The 18,504-nt window shown below is 38.7% G+C and overlaps 1 protein-coding gene across 1 annotated transcript; it reads left to right on the plus strand.

Annotated features, from left to right (window-relative positions):
* The first annotated feature begins 260 nt into the window (after positions 1–260).
* Positions 261–18,285, plus strand: DECR1 (2,4-dienoyl-CoA reductase 1). The gene is made up of 10 exons (XM_033082099.2): positions 261–336; positions 3,589–3,791; positions 4,693–4,750; positions 4,900–4,986; positions 8,336–8,483; positions 11,630–11,729; positions 12,954–13,026; positions 15,879–16,025; positions 16,340–16,402; positions 16,495–18,285. The coding sequence occupies exons 1-10, from the start codon at positions 271–273 to the stop codon at positions 16,552–16,554; spliced, it is 1,005 nt and encodes a 334-aa protein (XP_032937990.1). The 5' UTR covers positions 261–270; the 3' UTR covers positions 16,555–18,285.
* Positions 18,286–18,504: the final 219 nt, after the last annotated feature.

The raw sequence follows: 18,504 nt of genomic DNA on the forward strand, positions 1-18,504 counted from the left end.
ATATTCTATGTTTAGCAACACTTGATGCAGGGGCTGTCTCGCCGGTTCCCCGATGCCCGCCCCGGTGCCTGCCCGGTGCCCGCCGCTCCTCCCCCCGGTGCCCGCCCGGTGCCTGTCCCGGTGCCGGCCCGGTGCCCGCCGCTCCTCCCCGCGGTGCCCGCCCCGGTGCCCGCCCTGTGCCCGCCGCTCCTCCCCGCGGTGCCCGCCCCGGTGCCCGCCCCGGTGCCCGCCGCTCCTCCTCGCGGAGCAGGCGCAGAGCGGTGGGGGAAGATGGCGGCGGTGGCGCGGCTGTGGCGGCGCGGGGTGCGCGGCCCCGGTGTGTCTGGCGCCGGGCGGGTAAGGCGCTCCCGGTGCTGCCGGGGTGAGGGCGGACGGGCGGCGCCGCGGAGGTGTTCCGCCTCCTCCTGCCCCGCCGCCCCGGCTCTGCCCGGGCGCTGCTGTCCTCTCAGAGGGAGGTCGTGGCGGGGCTCTGCGGTCCGGCTGCCGGGGCCCGGGAGACAGCCAGGAAGGGGCACCCCTCGGTTCCCCTCAGCCCCCGGCCCTGTCCGCCGTGGAGCCCCCGCAGGGTGCGGGCTGAGCTCCCCGGCACGCGGGCTCCTGCCCCGCCTCCGGGCGCTGCCTGACTCCCACCTGGGTGGTGGTGTTGCCCTTTGGCCCCGATAGCACAGCTGCGCAGGGCCATCTAGGTAAAGGGCTGGAATGTTGTTGTCCAAGCGGTGGCGTGGCTTGACTTGTGACCGAGTTGACCTTATGCCAGCCTTCCAGTACCTGAGGGGAGCTTGCAAGAAATTTGGAGGCCAACTTTTCCAAGGGCATGTAGTGACAGGACAAGGGGGAACGGATTCAGATTGAAGGAGGGTGCTTTAGGTTAGGTATGGGCAGGTTGCCCGGAAAAGCTGTGGATGCTCCATCTGTGGAGGTGTTCGAGGCCAGGCTGGATGGATCTCTGGGCAGCCTCTTACTGTGGAAGGTGTCCTTGCCCATGGCAGGGAGTTGGGACAAGATGATCTATAAGGTCCTTTCCAGTTCAGACCATTCTGTGATTCTGTGAGTGTGTGGATGTTGCTGGAGGCCATTTCTCCTGAGTTCTTTGTGAGCACAGTGCTTCTTGCCAGTGACCACTTACGTGTTTCTGAGACGCTTTTCTGCAGTAATTTCACAATTTACTTCTACTCCCCTGGGTGAGAGTTGTTTTTTGATTTGTCAGTGGTTTTGTGTTTGTTGTTTGATGGTTTGGGTTTTTTAAAGCTGTTTACCAGCTTTTTGGTATCTCTGTTTACACCTGAGATTTAATTTAAAACCTCAGCCTTAAATAGTAGAATGATTAAATTGTATAGATGCTGCCATGGAAGCCTCTTGTGCAAGGCAGTAAGGAGATGATAGCAGTCTGACTAAAAGATTACTCAATTATCCAACTTCACAGGCTGGTTATCATTACCAAACTTTATTTGTCTTGGTGCAGCCTTCTGCTTTCCTCTGCTATGGCATGTCCTAATCTTCCCCCCTCGAGCAGAAGGAAAGCTGCTTGCAATGTTTCTTTCGAGGGGAGCAAGAAGACCGGGCTGTGTCTGTCACTAACAGAGCACCTGATCAGGGAGTCTCAGCACTCATAGGGGTTATCTCATATCCTGAAGGAAGGGGGAGTCCAAATTCTGTCTTGATTTGCAGTCTCTGCCGTGAGCTAAAATTCTCCAGAGGGAGTTTTTTTCCTGAAGAGATATAAGTAGGGGACCACTAAGAAAGTCCCAAAAGAAAACGTTCACATTTCCCTTTCCTGGAGGCTTAAATAGTATTCTGGTACTCCATGAAAGCATGCAAATTTAATTTTCACTGGGGAATTAAAAAACAGTAGTGTTTTACAAATGTGTTAATTCTAGCTTTAGTTCAAGCTTTGCTTTCTGAATTTTGTTCTATGTAATGGCTCCAACATTTCAATTCCACTCAAATTTCGTTTTTCACAGAACATTCTGAGTTGGGATGGACTAACAAGGATAGTCTAGCTTCTAAATGGATGTCTCGAACAGGGATTGAGCCTGTGACCCTGGTGTTACTAGCACCATGCTTTAAGATGCATTAAATTGTGTGTGTAATTACATGATTGTTCCCTCTTTTTTCACCTGAGTTACTTATGCATATGTATTACCACACAGAAGGATTCATGTGCACACTTCTGCAGGCCAACTTCAAGCTCTGTGAAACCCCCAATGCACTGTAACTGTGGGAAGTACAGAGTAATGATCTACCACTAAATATATTGTCTCTTAATTTTAGTGTTCAAAATGTGAATCAGTAAACAGAACAACAAGTTGTAATATTTTTGCTATTTTAAAACTACATTTCTTCTTCATGTCAGTCTATTGAACAATAGCATGGTTTTATTAACAGGGTCATACAAGAGCAGTCTTCTTTCACAAAATTATATTAGAGTTTTTAAATTATTGTTTATTTATTAAATAATAAATAATATTTTATTATTATTTATTATTAAAATAAACACATTAAAGGCTCAAGTACAAGGTAAAACCAGAGAAAATAAATATGCCTTACAGTCTTCTAATTGTTTTGCACATCAAAAATAAAGTAAATCTGGTTTTGTTATACTTGGAAGCATTTGCAGCTTCAGGTTAGGGTAACTTTTGTATATTAAATAATGAGGGAATTTCTGACTTAGTACTGTAATGCTGCTGTCCCAAGGCATTCAATTCAATAGATTAGGACTTGAGTTAGTTTAGCATATTAGGATGCCGGAAATATCCTGTTGGCTATTTTTGCTGCATCTTTCTCGGTGATACCACAAATTGCTCATTACATTAGTGGGGTATTTTCTTAGTAGCATAGTCTTCTAGATGTAATACTGAATTTTCTTCTTTTTTCATGTCTGTTTTTAAACATGTTCCAACCATGTGTCTTTTTGCAGGGGCAAATCCTTCTGAGGCTAGTTTACTGTAGATGGTATTTCTGCTGGGACAGTGTGATGCTGATAATCTAACCCTGCCCAATGTTGTCTGAGAGATAGCACTGGTTTCCTTAGCTGCTCCAGTGGCTATTAGGGCGGGTCTTGTGAAGTTTGATTCTGTCCTGTTCTCCAGTAAAGAAGAAGGTTTGGTTTGGTACAGTAGTGAAAGATCAAAATCATGAATCTGTTATTGAAGATTTTAAATTTGTAAATACATACATATGTAACCTAAAATCACATGGATTTGTTTATGCATAAATTGCAGTGCATATATCCATTTGAAGCCCAAGTCCTTCTGTAATTAGTTGTTAATGGTTTTCCACATGCTTTAGTAAAAGTCATCAGTACAAAAAATGCATGAAGTAGCAAGGAGCACGACTGTAGTATTTTTTCAGTAGTTCTCTAGTTGCAGTAGAATATATAAAAATAGCTCAAGTGCTTTCCTAGTCTAGTGGTAGCATTTAAGTAAAGGCCCATGTATGTTGCTATAATGCAATCTAGCCATTCCTTTATTCATACATGTTTATTTACAATAAGGGAATAATGATTGTTACTCCACTGCCATAGGAAAATCTGATCTTGCATAAGAGAAAGGAGAAAAAACTGACTTTTCTGGGTTTTTTATCTTTCAGTTTTTCAGCCGTGGGCCAAATGTGCTACATCAAGACAGCAGTGCACCACAAGCTGCATTCTTCTCACCTCTTCAAAAAGTGATGTTGCCACCAAATACCTTCCAAGGGAAAGTGGCCTTTATAACTGGTGGAGGTACTGGGCTTGGCAAAGGGATGACAACAGCTTTGTCCAGTTTAGGTGCCAAGTGTGTTATAGCAAGCAGGTAAATATTAACGAAGATGTTTTAAAACTCTCATTTAGTACTGACTGCTAAGTAGATGTTTTCTTCTTTGCCAACCAGAAAAAATGATTCTATTTATTCTGTTGCAGTACACTTTTAAATTACAACGTCGTATTGTGGATTCTAGAAACTTTCAGATTTATCTGCAAATGTTTAATAGTATAAAAGTCAATAGGAAGAAATAAACAAAGCATATTTTCATGAAATGTGGCAGCAAAATAAACAACCTCAGATATTAAGCATCAATTCAAGTAAGACCTTAAGGAGAACAAAAATTTGCCATGGGCAGTATTGAACAGTAATAAATGTTATGACAGGTGTTCTTGATACAGATTTAAATCACAATAAAGAATTAAATCTGTTCCTCTTCTGACTTGCAACAAGACCCCTGATTTTCTTTTAATGACGATTTTCTACAGCTCTCTTAAGTACTGCAGTAGAGTCTAGAAAAACAATCTCATTTTAAATCAAAATCAATAGAAATGTTGCAACATTCATCCTAACAGTAATTGGTTTAGTTTTAAATGTGATTATGTATGTTTCTTTTTAATACTAGTAGAGTAGTAGCTAAAACTAAGTTTGTTATGATCATGTGCTTTTTTCCAGCTCGTCATGTTGTTTAGCTTTAGAGTCTTTTACCATTGTCATTTCTGAGTTGTTTTAAAGTAGCTAACCATCAATTACTTAAAGTTTTCTTGCAGAAAGTTAGTGGTTAAGCATAGTTTTGATCATACATTTAATTAATGAAAATCAGCAACATACTGATATGTGCACACATATTCTAAGTTGTAGTTCACATTTGCTCAGAAAAAAAAGATATTTTAGTAATCTGAATTGTAATTGCATTTAGCTGACAATAAGGGATGTTAATACTTATTTCTAGGAAGCTGGATGTTTTGAAAGGAACAGCAGATGAAATTTCTTCTAAAACAGGGAATAAGGTAAATCTTTGCAGAATTATTAATATGTTACATATTATAATCTAGATTTTATTGGACTTTTTTTTGCATTTTTATGCTTCTATGGACTTGTTTAATTTATGAATGATACAGTTTTTAAGTCTTACAACTGCATTTCCATTATCCTTTAGGTTCACGCCGTCCAGTGTGATGTGAGAGATCCAGCTTCAGTTAAGAATGCTGTTGCTGAAACAATCCAAGTGGCAGGACATCCTGATGTAAGTCTTCTAGCGAGAGGAAAGAACTCATTCTTCCTTACTGAAAATACTTTGCATAGTAGGTATGAAGAAAGTTATTAAGAAAGAAAGTTAATGGAATCTAAAAAGACAGAACAGTAGCAGTACTTCAAGATAAATCTAACACTCATAGTTAGACCAGGTGCAGTAATTTCACGAATACAAGCCGCACCAATTTGACCAAAATTTTGGTGGAAACCCGGAAGTGCGGCCAATATTCCGGGGCGGCTAATACATTAACAAAATTCTAAAAGCTGCCAACACGGAAGTGAGAGCCCGCGGCAGCCCCAAGCCAAGCTGGAGCCCGGCCGGCCCCGGCAGAGGTGGGAAAGCCTGGCAGAGGCGGGGCCAGCAGTGTGGGGGGCGGGCGGCAGAGCCTGAGCCAGCAGGGCGGGGCAGGGGGGGCGGCAGAGCCCGGGCCAGCAGGGCGGGGGAGCCCGGGAGAACTGGGGCTAGCAGTGCAGGGGAGCATGGCAGAAGCAGGAAGGCCGGCGGGTGGGGCTGCCTGGCAGCGGGGGAAGCCCAGCAGAATCGGGGCCAGCAGCGTGGGGGAGCCCGGCGGTGCGGGGGCCTGCAGTGCTGGCCAGGGCGAGCAAACGCGGTGGCGGGGCGGTGCTGACGGGAGAGGGGGGCCAGCGAGCCCGGCGGCGGCGGCAGCCCTGCCGGCCGGGCGAGCGAACGCGGCGCGGCCGGTGAGCCCGGCGGCGGCGGCCCTGCCGGCTGGGCGAGCGAACGCGGCAGCGGGGCGGTGCTGACGGGAGAGGGGGGCCAGCGAGCCCGGCGGCGGCGGCGGCAGCCCTGCCAGCCGGGCGAGTGAATGCGGCAGCGGGGCGGTGCTGATGGGAGAGGGGGGCCAGCGAGCCCGGCGGCGGCGGCAGCACCACCCGGCCAGCCCCGCCGAGCCGTGGCGCTGAGCTGGGCCACCCGGCCCCGTCGGCAACCATGAGCGGGCCGAGCCTGCCTGGCCCCGCCCCGAGCCAGTAAACCCCGCTATGCCGCGATCCTGTTACTAATTGGCCAATTTGTGAAAGCTGCGCACGGATTCTCGCGACGAACGAAAGTGCGGCTAATATTCGGGGTGCGGCTTATCTATTGACAAAGACAGCAACATTGTCGAGGCACCGGAAGTGCGGCTTATACTCCATGCGGCTTGTATTCGTGAAACTACTGTACTCTATTCCTGTGATTCTTAAAATATATAGCAACCAAGTAGACAAAACATTTTTATCATTACTCTGCGGACTAATACCTTGTTTCAAATAATGGGACAGTTCTGGAGGGATTCTTTTAATTAAGGGAATGGAATATTGCCCTTAAATCATCCTGAAAAGGTAATTTACTTGTGTTTACTGAATTACATGTTAACACAATGCCTCAAAATTAGGAATAGAAGTAACCATGTCTTCTTTGATTCTTGCTTAGTTTATTAATATACACAAAGAAGATTCTAATTTGAAGATTAAGTTTCATAAAATGAAGAAAAAAGTCTTCAGTCAAGCCAAGCATCTGTTTTTCAATAGTTTGGCACAAAGCAGCAGAGCTCTTTGCATCAGATTGTGAAGAGGGTGATCTGGTGGAGTCTGAAGGATGATAATCACCAAATTTGGATTCAATTGTGAGATAACAACTTGGATTCTGCTAGCTGATAGCAAGTGTGGTGATGTAGCATCATTTTAAAGGACAGTCAGATTTCAAACTGTTTACTGTAAATTTAAAACTGTTGTATGTGTGTTGTAGACAATTTGCATTCTTGAGGAACGTCCTATACATGTGATAGAGAGCCTACTGAATTTTAAATATTGTAAGAAGTAGAGAAATTGTATGCTGTATATCTGTCTGCTATAACAGTGCTAGGAATGAGGCAACTCACTGTCCTGATTTGTAGACAAGATTCTCTGGATATTATTTTGACTATTAGTTAATGCAGTTTTTGGCCAAAGTCAAAATCATGATCTTCAGGTTTTATGAGTGTGAAGAGAGGGAGGAGATTTCTTCCTGTGTAGTACATTTTTAGAGCACCAATAATTTTCTGAATAAATGCTTCTTATAACTTGTTCTTTACAAGTCTCTTTAATTGCACATATTTTATGTATTTAAGGTAGACTGCAGAGTAAATTGAATATTCAGTTATTTTTGTCCAGTTTTTCTCTTTGTTGCAGATATGAGGTGTCAGTTTAGGAATCTTGGGTATTACTCACTGCCATACTGTATGTGAGGTGAGATCTCAGAGACAGAAGTTAATGGTAGTAACTTGAAAGTCCTTCCAGCTTTGTTTTGTTCATTCCATTCCCAAGAGTGTTACTCCCAATTAGAAAGCAATCATTCTTTTGTCAGGACTTATTTTGGCAGTCCTACATACCTCAGAGATCATATTGTACAGTTCTTAGTTCACTAGTTTTATTATTGTGTTTTTCCTGTGTTTATTCAGTGATTCAAGTAACCTCAGTATCTCAAGGTGTTTGGATTTTTTTCCTTCAAATTTCAGGGAGGCCTTTAAATTGAATTTGCTGTCCATATGTATAATTTATGACTGTTGTATATTGTTAGTTTTACATTCATGTTATGTTTACTGTGCTCTGTTTTGTAATTGAAAATTCTAATATCTTCATTAGAATTTAGCCCAGAAGTTCTTCAGGACAGAGAATTTGTCTTATGTGCAAACCTACATGAATCAAGGTGCCATTCCATTAATAGTGCATCGTTTTACTGCTTCAGCACATTATATTATTAAATACGCTAGATTTGGCTACATAATTTTTGGTTTAAATACTACTAATGTGATGCTAGTCCCCTGAAGTGAAGTATCCTCTGCCTGGTGATCGTTCATAGGAAGTGATGGATGTACCTCTACTCTACGCTGTATCATAATATTCTCATCACAACTGATTTGAATTCCTGTTAAGTAGCACTCACTTCATCCAGACTTTCAGGTTGCCTTTTGCTTCTACTCCCATGCATCCATTATATTAAATAGATGCAATGTTGGAATTTGGTGGGGGCAAACTTGACTGTTAGGATGCATTTGAGACACTATGGAAAACAGTGACTTAAGTCAGTCTCTACATTTTACAGTTCCTTAGTACAGGAGTTTGGAAATACAGCTCATTTTCTGTTACTGATACTTTATACTTTTATTTTCTGTTACTTTATGTTACTGCAGATGTTAAAATTTCTTATGGATTATTTTCCCTCTTCTTCTGCCCCCACTATCTCATTCGATGAGCATATTTTTACTTTTGTCCCTGTAAAAGCTAAAACACTCCTTGTAAATTCTTTACTTTTGTCTCAGAAAAGTTATTTTTAGTTAACTCTTTTCCTTCATGTGTTTCAGGTTGTGATAAACAATGCAGCTGGAAACTTTATTTCCCCTTCTGAACGACTTTCTGCTAATGCCTGGAAAACAATAACTGATATTGTACTTAATGGTACTGCTTTTGTAACTCTGGAAGTTGGAAAGGAGCTCATTAAAGCACAAAAAGGTATCTTAAGCATTGTGACATATTATTATTTGCTTTCCTTGCCTTGCTATTATTATAGCCAGTTTTGAGAGTTCATGAGAGAAGAGAAGAGAATTACAATTTTTAACATTCTTCTAGAAAGGAACTTTTGCAGTGAAAGCTGTTGTTAATTATCACACAGTAGACCTGGCTAACAATTACTTCATTGTAGTATCAGGCCTCTCAATTGGACCCAGAGGCCAACTGAGGCAGAATGTAAAATTCTAATTGAAGAGTTCCAGTTGTAAAACATTTTTTAAATTAAAAAAATAAAACTTTGTGTTAAAAAAAGCTGTTACTACTTCTGAATTTTCTCTATGTATTTTAATTTCATTCAACTGAACATGGGATATTTCTTTAAATGAACTAGAAGTCAGGATATCCCTTTGAATTCTCCTCCTACAGTGAAATAAAATTTACAGCTGTGCTATTTGACTAATAGTACTAGAGAATATTACCTTTAAGATAATTTGAAAATTAATTTTGAAATTGAAATCCATATTAGATTTTATTTTCCTTGGTTTAATTCTTAATTCTGGACCACCCAGAAGTTTAGTTCAATGTTATAGCTTTACCTTAAATATATGACAGTTCTTTTATGTACTGTATTGCCAGAGATTTATTTAACCAGATTCTTGTCTTGAAAGGAAAGGTCATGTATGCCCTTCTATGTTATATCATAGATTATTTACAAAGAACTGCTTTCATTTTACATTCTGGTTAAAAATTGAAAAACACTGAGTTTATTTTATGAGATTAGAATAATAAAATATCATTCATTTAAAAGCAGTGCGATATAATTATGGTTTTCCATGTGCCCTCACTTCTGACTCCTGTGTTCTAGGTACAACCACTATGTTGAAATACTACTTTTGTAGTATTTACACTGTATTTCTTTAACCTCTAGCTGAATTTCTTCAAAATACTCTCCAAAAAGTACTACAAGAGCTTATGCTATTTGATTATAACAATATGAAGTTAATGTTGTTTCAGTGCGTCTGTAACTGTTTTTGTTACACAAGTATGTCCCCTCTATATTTTAGCAGCGCATGAAAAATTAATTTCCACCATTCTAGTGCTGATATTTCCACATGAGCAAGCCATCTCCAGCTATCACTTACTCTATCATTATGGCAGACCATTGAAATAGGCTGCCTTACAGTCCTCCAGGTGCACGTAGTGTGCCTGTAGAGTAATGTGAGATATGAATTCAAACATGCTTTTGTGTTTGTGGTTGTTGAATGAAAAGCTACTTTCCTTATTTCCGTCCTCAAATTTGGTAAAATCCAGACATCATTCACCTTCATGTTGCCTCTCTTTCTTTGACTTCTAAGCTTCCAAAATACATGAATTTCTTTTGCTGTTACTTGGATGTCTTCTTCCTAGGGGAATCCATCTGTAAATAAGACTTTTTGTTTAAGGCTTTCTTTAAGGCATGTTTTTGCAAGTAAGTCATGTACCTGTTTGTCTTCTCACCTTAATTTCCTTTTTACTTGCTCATTTTTTTTAGTTTGAGCAGAGACTAAAGTTTCTAAAGTGATGCTACCTAGTGCAAATATTTTAGAGCAGTCTGTGAGGATACTAAAAATCTGACAGTTTCTAGAGCACTGGGATGTCCTTTAGGTCTGCAGTGTAACCTAAATTGAGTCTAATGTAGTAAACAAAAGTTCTCTGCTTTTAGACTGCAAGTTTATGCTGGTATTTGAAAGGAATTTGTAATCTGCTAGTGTGTTGCTCATTTTTACAAAGTGAGAGGAGTTAATTGATCAGTTATTGTCCATTTTATGAACACAGGCTTTAGAAATAAAAGTTGTGTATGAGCTGAAATGTTCTTTAAGTATCAGAGCTGTAAAGTTGTCAGTTTCTGTGTTAGGCTGACCTAACTTACCTCTATTTAACCTGAATTAAAATAAACCAAACCAGTGGTTTAATTCTACAAAATGTGTAATTAAAAATGAGATCTAGATAACTTCAAAATTATTCTATGGTTTTTGCCTGTGTAGATTTTTCCTTTCAAAGTCTCTGAGTGAAGACTCCTTTTTTTAAAACAGGGCCCATGGTTTCTGGATATCTTTTGGCATTTCCATTTGTGCTTGTTTATGGTTCTCTTTAGTTTCTCTTGTGTAATACTACTGTAATTTTTTACCTGAGTCTCTACTTACATATAATCTATCAGTAATGTATATTGTTTTAGAAATATCCCCTGGGCAGCTATTCTAATGAAATTATTTTAAAAATATAGTAAGTAGAACAGTTATTTTAGTTACTGTGACGTAAGCAGTGAACTGTCATCCCTTGTCCTTCATTTTCCAGCTACAGTTAGCTCATGCCAGTCATTGATCAGACATAATTTGCGGGATTCTATAAAAGAAAGATTAAATGAGAAGTTGCAGTTTCCATTCCAGAGTGTTTTTTGCTAAATGTGTTATAAAATATAGCATATAAAAGAAAGCAGTTCTTCTATAATGGAGTTTGTTGTGATGATGATAATAATAGCAAAAGTTATGCAGGTTTACTCTGTATTTGGCTCTGCTGCAGAAAAAGCTTTTGAAAAATTCTTAAAAACCTTTATTTTTCTGCATAAACTTTAACTCAATTCCTCAACTGTTAATTTGAAATTCTGCCAAATGCAACTGTTAATGCTGATTTTTTTCCTTGTTTGTTTTTTTGGATTCTTTTTTGTATTTTCCCCCACTCAGTAATTGATGAATTTAGGGCAAAATGTCTGGTTAGTGACAACTAGACTAGGGCAGCTTCTGAAAAAACACTGTAGGATCTTAGGCCTTCACTCCAATTAGACTAATTTATGCATTAACTTTATTATCAGTAGAAGTCTGAGGGCTTAGACCTTCAGAGCCTAATCAACAGCTATTTGCACTTACCTGGAGCAACTCTTTAGCACTCATGCAAAAGAGGGAACTGAAATAAAAAGGTTTGAAAAGAAAATTTCAAAGGCTGTATTTTTAAAATGCCTTTTCACTGCCCAGAATGAAAAAGTATCCCTTGCACTTGAGTTGAAAACTTCTATACCATTTATCTTGCTTTTACCTGAACTTGAGGGTTTGATCTTCAAGGTTGTTTGGTTTGTGTGGTGTGGGTTTTTTTTAAAATGTTTTTGCACCTTCTAGGAGCGGCATTCCTGGCTATTACAACAATTTATGCAGAGAGTGGTTCAGGATTTGTGTTGCCAAGTGCCTCTGCCAAAGCTGGTGTAGAAGCAATGAGCAAGTGAGTAATACAGCAAAATGTGTGGTTTGGTTTTCACATCCTTAAGATAGGGTAATTGGTCTATAAAAATGGAGCTCAGTAGTGTAGTTCCCCAATTTCACTGTACAAGAGTTCAATCCAGGCTTCAGTGTCCTAGGAAGAAAACAGTATGCTGGCAGCTTCTTACAGAGGAAAGTATCAACTGCTACTGTTTTTTCACAAGACCAGGAGAAGGACAATTGCAGGTTCCAAAGTTTGTTTCACAGAATTTTGATAATCAGGTTCTCCTGCAATCTTACAGATGAACCAGTACCTAAAGACATCTATTAGGGGAACTGTTTGAGATCTGTAGCACCTTCCAAATTCTTTTTTCTGAGGAAAATACATGCTATTATTTGGGTGCAGTATACTGTGGCTTCAGCTCTGTTTAGATTCATCAACAAATTTGTTTTCTATCACTATTAAAAACTAAGTTCAGTAGTTTACTTAGTTCAGAACAGTATCATGTCAACGGATCCATGGTCAGCAAACAAAAGACTTTCTCTCATTTTTAATTTCAGACTAGTACTTCATAGCATGTAGATCTTTTTCTGCACTTCAGCAGAAAGAATTTAATAGATTGGCAACCTTTTAGTAACTAGAATTCTCTGGAATCTGGAAAAAAATGAGAGACTGAGTAACGATCTTGATTTCTGTTCTACAGAGCTGTAACAGAAATGTGTACTTTTCAGAGACTTTATGACTCAGCTAATTCATTCACCAAAGTAGATCCAAAGTACTCATCATGCATAGAAAATGTCATAAAGCAAAACTATTCTAGTGGTCCTGCTTTAGAATATATCCTCTGTTTTGTGTTATTTCAAAACATATAATGTGAGAGCTATGTTGCAGATGTTAGAAATGTGTACTTGTTGGGTAGTCTAAATTGCCACAGAAGGATTATGGCCTAATAGTTGCCTTTTAAAGAATTCAGGTGCCAACACCATCCCTGATTTGCAAGGGGGAAAGAATTGCTTCTTCATGCTGCTTTACCCCTAGTAAATAAATATTCCGCTGTTGGTGAATGAGATTTTTCTTTTGCTTCTCTGAAATTATTTTGTTAAGCACAACAAACCCCTTTAAGTAGAAAGTGTCTGTTTCAGGAATGTTTTAGTGTTTACACATTTGATTAATTTTTTTTTTTTTCTGAATAGGATTGCAGTGTTGTGTTTAAAATATTGATGCATTCTGTTAATGAATTTTTAGGTCTCTTGCGGCTGAATGGGGTAGATATGGCATGAGATTCAATGTGATTCAACCAGGTCCAATAAAAACAAAGGTACATGGCATGAAGTGAAACCCAACCTTGAATATGCTCTGTAGTACAGCCTTAACTTTACAACTGTCTAACTTTTCTGTAGCTGTAAATTATAATATGAGTTCCTTGGTTTAGTCAAGGCTGTACTGGAATATTGAACACACTTCCCTCTTAGTCTTTTTGTAAAATAGGATTTCTTGAACTTATGAGACCTGCTACTGTTCCCTCTATTACTCTTGATAAAAGCTGAACCTTTTTTTAGTGCTTCAAAGAACTGATATATCAAAATATTTACAGTAATTTCATTATTATAAGCTGCACCATTTTGACTAAAATTTTGGTCGAAACCCAAAGTGCAGCTTATAATCAGGTGTGGCTTATATATGGACAAAGAACAAAAAGTTGCTGTTTTAGTTTGGAGGACAGGCAGGAACTTCTCTTTGAAATGGAAAATGTAAACCCCCTCCCTCTAAATTATTAGAATTTTGAAATCAAGGGGCTTTCAGGCAAAAATATGGGAATTAGGAATAACAGTTCTTTTCTAGGGAAATTAAAATAGAAATACAGCACTACAAAGAAACAAACTCCAAACCCTGACAAAGTCAGAGTACAACGTGACACCCTGTCAGGCAGGGTGTTGGTAGCAGTCCCATTCCATGGTGGCTGCATCCTCTTGCAGTGACAGATGTGATTCAGTTGAAGCAGTGCTCCTGTAGAAGGTGCAGTTTCCCTCCGGAAGTTCAGTGGTGATGTGGAGAAATCTGGTTTTCCTCTGGAGTCCAGTGGAGAAAGGGGCTCCCTTAGTGTCCCAAAACCTTTTTATCTTGGTAAGAAATGTTGGGCTTTTCCCCCTGGCTGGAGCAACTCCCAATGGGATGCAGTAATTTTATCAGTCCCACAGTGGGACACAATGGGCCATTAACAGAAAATGACTCACTGGAGGAAGGATGGGTTGTGAAAAGATAAAGAACACTGCCCCGCCTGGTTTCAATGGATGGCCCATTAGCAGAATATCTGCCACTGAGATAAGGATCACTGCCCCCACCCTCAACAGATGGTGACAGAATAGATACCTTTTATCACACTCTGTATTGTAACATGCGTCTTATAATCAGGCACGGCTTATATATGGACACAGAATGAAAAGTTGCCGACACCCGGAAGTGCGGTTTATAATCAGGTGTGGCTTATAATCGTGAAATTACTGTAATGCTGATTCTTATTTCTGTGTATCTAGTTTGTCAAGTGGAGTGAATTCTTACACTTCCTGGAATAAAGTTCCTATTTCTTCCTGAACCCTAATATTTAAACAAAACATCTGATCCATTCCAAAATCTTAGAATCTCTTTTAGGTATATGAGAACAGAATCTCACTAGTTTTGTTGAAAATCTCAAAACTAGAAAGAGAAAAACTAAGTTGGCAAGGAAATGAGAAGCTTTGAAGTGAGTGAGAAGCAGGACTGGAGGGTTTGAAGGAAGTAATCCAAAGCAGCTGGAACAGGAAGAATAAAGAACACAGTTCCTGCAAGAAGAGAAAGGAGCATCCATTTCCCATTGAATCAAATTATTATGATTATGAGCACTAACAACTAATAATGGTATTACTTCTTCCTGTAAAATATTTCAGTTGTTTTTGCTGTTGTTTTGGGAATAGGGGTGTTGAGTTGTTTCCTTTTTACATTTTTGTTTGTTTGTTTATTTACTATTTTTTCCTTTTTCTCTCTTGTCAGTTTTATATGCTACACTGGAAAACTTAGTTTTAATTCTTTTCACTATGAAGAAAAATAAGTGGCAGAATTAGCAGGATTATAAGAATGTTGAAGTAGCATTAGAGGATCAGACCAAAAGTTCTCTAGACCTTGTATCTTGTGTATTTTTAAGTAAGAATAGAAGAAAAACATTTGGCAGATTAAGAGAATTAAATGTCAATAGTGCTACCTCCAGTTAATGTTCCTTTTCTGAACTAATGGTGCATAACCTGCTTGAGATACTGATAAAATGCTACATTTGGTGTATGGTTCTAACTTAAAATTTCCCTGAAAGCATGAAAAGGCAGACAGCATATTGCAAAATCAAGGTTTTCTGCCTTTAGGTGCAATATTCATGGTCTTAAAATATGCTATTTAAGTCATGATGGGAAAAGAATAAGGCATATAAGCACAACACTGTTAGGCTTATAAACTGGCAATTAAAAACATGGCAATAGAAGACTTGGATTTCATGATTACACGAATTACAATGTGCTTTAAATCATGAATTCAGTAATTTAACATAAATGTTACTGATACATTTCTGATTTTGAGTGAGGAGGTTATTTCCTTGTGGAGGAGCAGAAAAAAAAAACCTTTTATTTTCCATGCCATTTTAAGCTATTCAAGTACTAAAGCTTCTGACTTCCTTTAGCTTTAGCAGTTGCTGCAATTTAACTGAACTTGATATTTTTTTCTTTCCCTTTTTATTTACTCTGTCATGTATCATTTATTTTTAGTGGCTTTCTTGTTCCTCTTCTTCCCTTGTTCCTCTCCTCTGTCCTTGCAGCAATTTTGAATCTTGCTGATTTCCTCAAATGGTTATCAAGGGTGTTTGAGGAAAGAAGATGATTAATCCCTTTTGTTTTTCACAGATAGATGACTATCCCAAATGTAAAATTCCAACTTATCATCAGTGCAATAGGATAAATTGTTAAATTGATAAATTGATAAATTGTTTTTTCTTTTCTACTTCCTTCTTGTTTGTGCTACTGTCAATGAGGGTGTAGAAAGCTTATTCACAAATACTAACTTCTGTATTGTGTATGTAGAGTCAAATCTCTGTTATGTTTTATTTCCTGATGTAGTTACAACATTTTTTGTAATGTTTCTTTTAATTCTCAGGGTGCTTTTAGTCGCCTTGACCCAACAGGTACATTTGAGAAGAAGATGATTGAGAGGATTCCCTGTGGTCGTCTGGGTACTGTAGAAGAAATTGCAAATCTTGCTGCCTATTTCTGCAGTGACTATGCAAGCTGGGTTAATGGAGCAGTGAGTTTTGGTTGATCTTGTTTGTACAATTGACCTGATGGTGGTGTGAGTATTGCTGATATTTTTTTAAAGCCCTGGTTTCAGAAATTAAACAAAACATCTTACTTTAAAATTTTTTACAAATATTGTTCATCTTGTAAGTGCAGTGCATGGTTGTTAGCACCTTTCAAAAGAACTTTTAAAAGTGTTTTTGTTGCATTATTTTAGGTATGGGCTTTTTTCACCCAAATAAGCAAAATTTATTTCACAGTTCATAACAAGGGAATGCTACAAAATTGCACAATTACTAAATATACTGTTTGTGCTTTTTCTAGGTTATCAGAATGGATGGTGGAGAGTATGTTTCTATGGCAGGAGAATTCAATGATTTGAAGAGGGTATTAATTTCCTTGTTTGCTATTTTACATTCAGATACTTTGATGTGCAACTATTAAATGAAATTCCAATACAATCTCTTTTATTTTATTAGGTTACCAAAGAGCAGTGGGATATGATGGAAGCAATGATTAGGAAAACAAAAGGCTCCTAAAGTACATAACTTTATGGTGGAGATTCTTGGAAATGAACCACTACTTTTTTATTAATATTTAGAAATAACCAATTGTGAAATAGCCTTCAAAATCTTTTTTATGCTAATTTCAATAAAATATTTTGAAATTGTTGTATTTTGAATATAGTTTGTATATTTTTCTAGTCTAAAACCTATTCTGTTGCCAATAGTGAACAACAGTTGGTCACTAATATTTTTTCTTTAGACTGTCTTACATAGCCATGCCATGGTCTACAATCAGCCTTTTTTTTTAATCTTTCTGAGGATTTTTTTTCCTCAGATATATATACAAGTGTCTCTTAGTATTGTAATACCAGTAGCATTTCAGTGCTGTCATAACTGAATGTAATCATTAATGTGAAGAGAGAAACAAAATATTCAATCGTAATTTTCACACTTCAATAAAAAGTGCAAAACTTGAAAATGCAGTTTCACGTTATTAGCAGGACTTCATACACTGAGAAAGGAAGTAACTCCTGAGGTTACTTAGGAAATCTTGAAATGCATAACCCGTCTCGGTCTTATCTTTTCTGACATTTTCAGTCTGTTAATTATCTTATTCTGAACTTTAAAAATGCCATTTACAGACCTGCAGGGCCTTTCTAAGGAGCTTGCTCTTTGTCATAATGGAAGTTAATGTTCTTGAAAATGAGAAACCAAAAATCATTTCTTATTCCATGTGTGTGACTATGGCAGCTCTCCATAAAAAGTGGTTTATTTAAGACTATTAAGGGGATGTTGGTAAATTGGGACTGAAAGTGTTGAAACCTCATTTGTTGAAATGTACAAAAAATCCTTAGGTTGCGTTTGCATTCACAGGCTGGTACTAAAGAAATATTTAGATGGCATTACCTTTGAATCTGGTCAGTTTATCCATCCCAGATAAGCAGGTGATAAAAACGTTGCTCTCCCTCTTTTATCCAAATTTGGAGAGTTGGGAGATTTTGTCCCTCATGCCTCAGACAATGTCTGGAATTCTTCAAAGGAATTATCAGCCTCTGGCCTTTACAACCTGAAATTAATGCCTTTTTTTTGTTTTTGGTTTGGTTGGTTGGTTGGTTGGTTGGTTTGTTTTTTATGTGCTTTGAGACTGATACAGTGCTTTAAGAGTCAGGACTATAGAATCAATTTAAGGATGTCTTCCTTCAGGTGCTGGTGGCAGTCATGTATTTTCCCAAATAATCCAGGATATACTTAACATATGCCAACATCTGACTTTGAAGTCACTTGATTGCCTTATTACAAATCTGAAGCAAGCTGTGTTCTGCTGAAAGTGTGGACTGTTTTAGTGCAGGCTTCCATGTGCCTTTCTCCTGTGAGTGACCACTAGCTACTGATAGTAAAACAAATCAACTGAGTTATTGTAGCAGCCTTTAAGATGTTCTTGAGCATAATATAAAGCTTTTTTATGGTAACTTGGGTTTGATAGGTGTGTTGTCAACATCAAATTCTGGCAAGAGAGATCTTTTCCCCAAAAAGTGATATAATTGAGAAATTAGGCCCATATATACTGTTTCCTGCTTGTCATCCTTTGCATATATTGTCTTCTTGTATGCGACACAGTTGCATGTAAGACTTTGACATTTGAAAAAAAGTGCTTCAGAAAAAAAATCAAATGTATGTGAGATGTGGTAACACCAAGTATTTCTCTGGAGTGTCCAGTAGGTTGTCCTCTGGTGACAGGCTGTCAATAAAAATATGTTCTTACCACTCTTTTGCATCTGCGGATTTCTGTGACTTACTATAGCTAAGCATGTCATGTGGTTGAAGTACTGGACTGAGACTGGAGATAACCATGCTCAATATGTGAAATTATCACAGACTTCATGTAACATAGTAACATAGTTCATAGCAATATATAGTAACAGGATAGCAGATTTGTTTCATCTGATATGGACAAAATATTGAAGGGAGGCCTCTTAAAGCCTG

This window comes from Catharus ustulatus, chromosome 1 (assembly GCF_009819885.2).
Source record: "Catharus ustulatus isolate bCatUst1 chromosome 1, bCatUst1.pri.v2, whole genome shotgun sequence".
NCBI lineage: Eukaryota > Metazoa > Chordata > Aves > Passeriformes > Turdidae > Catharus > Catharus ustulatus.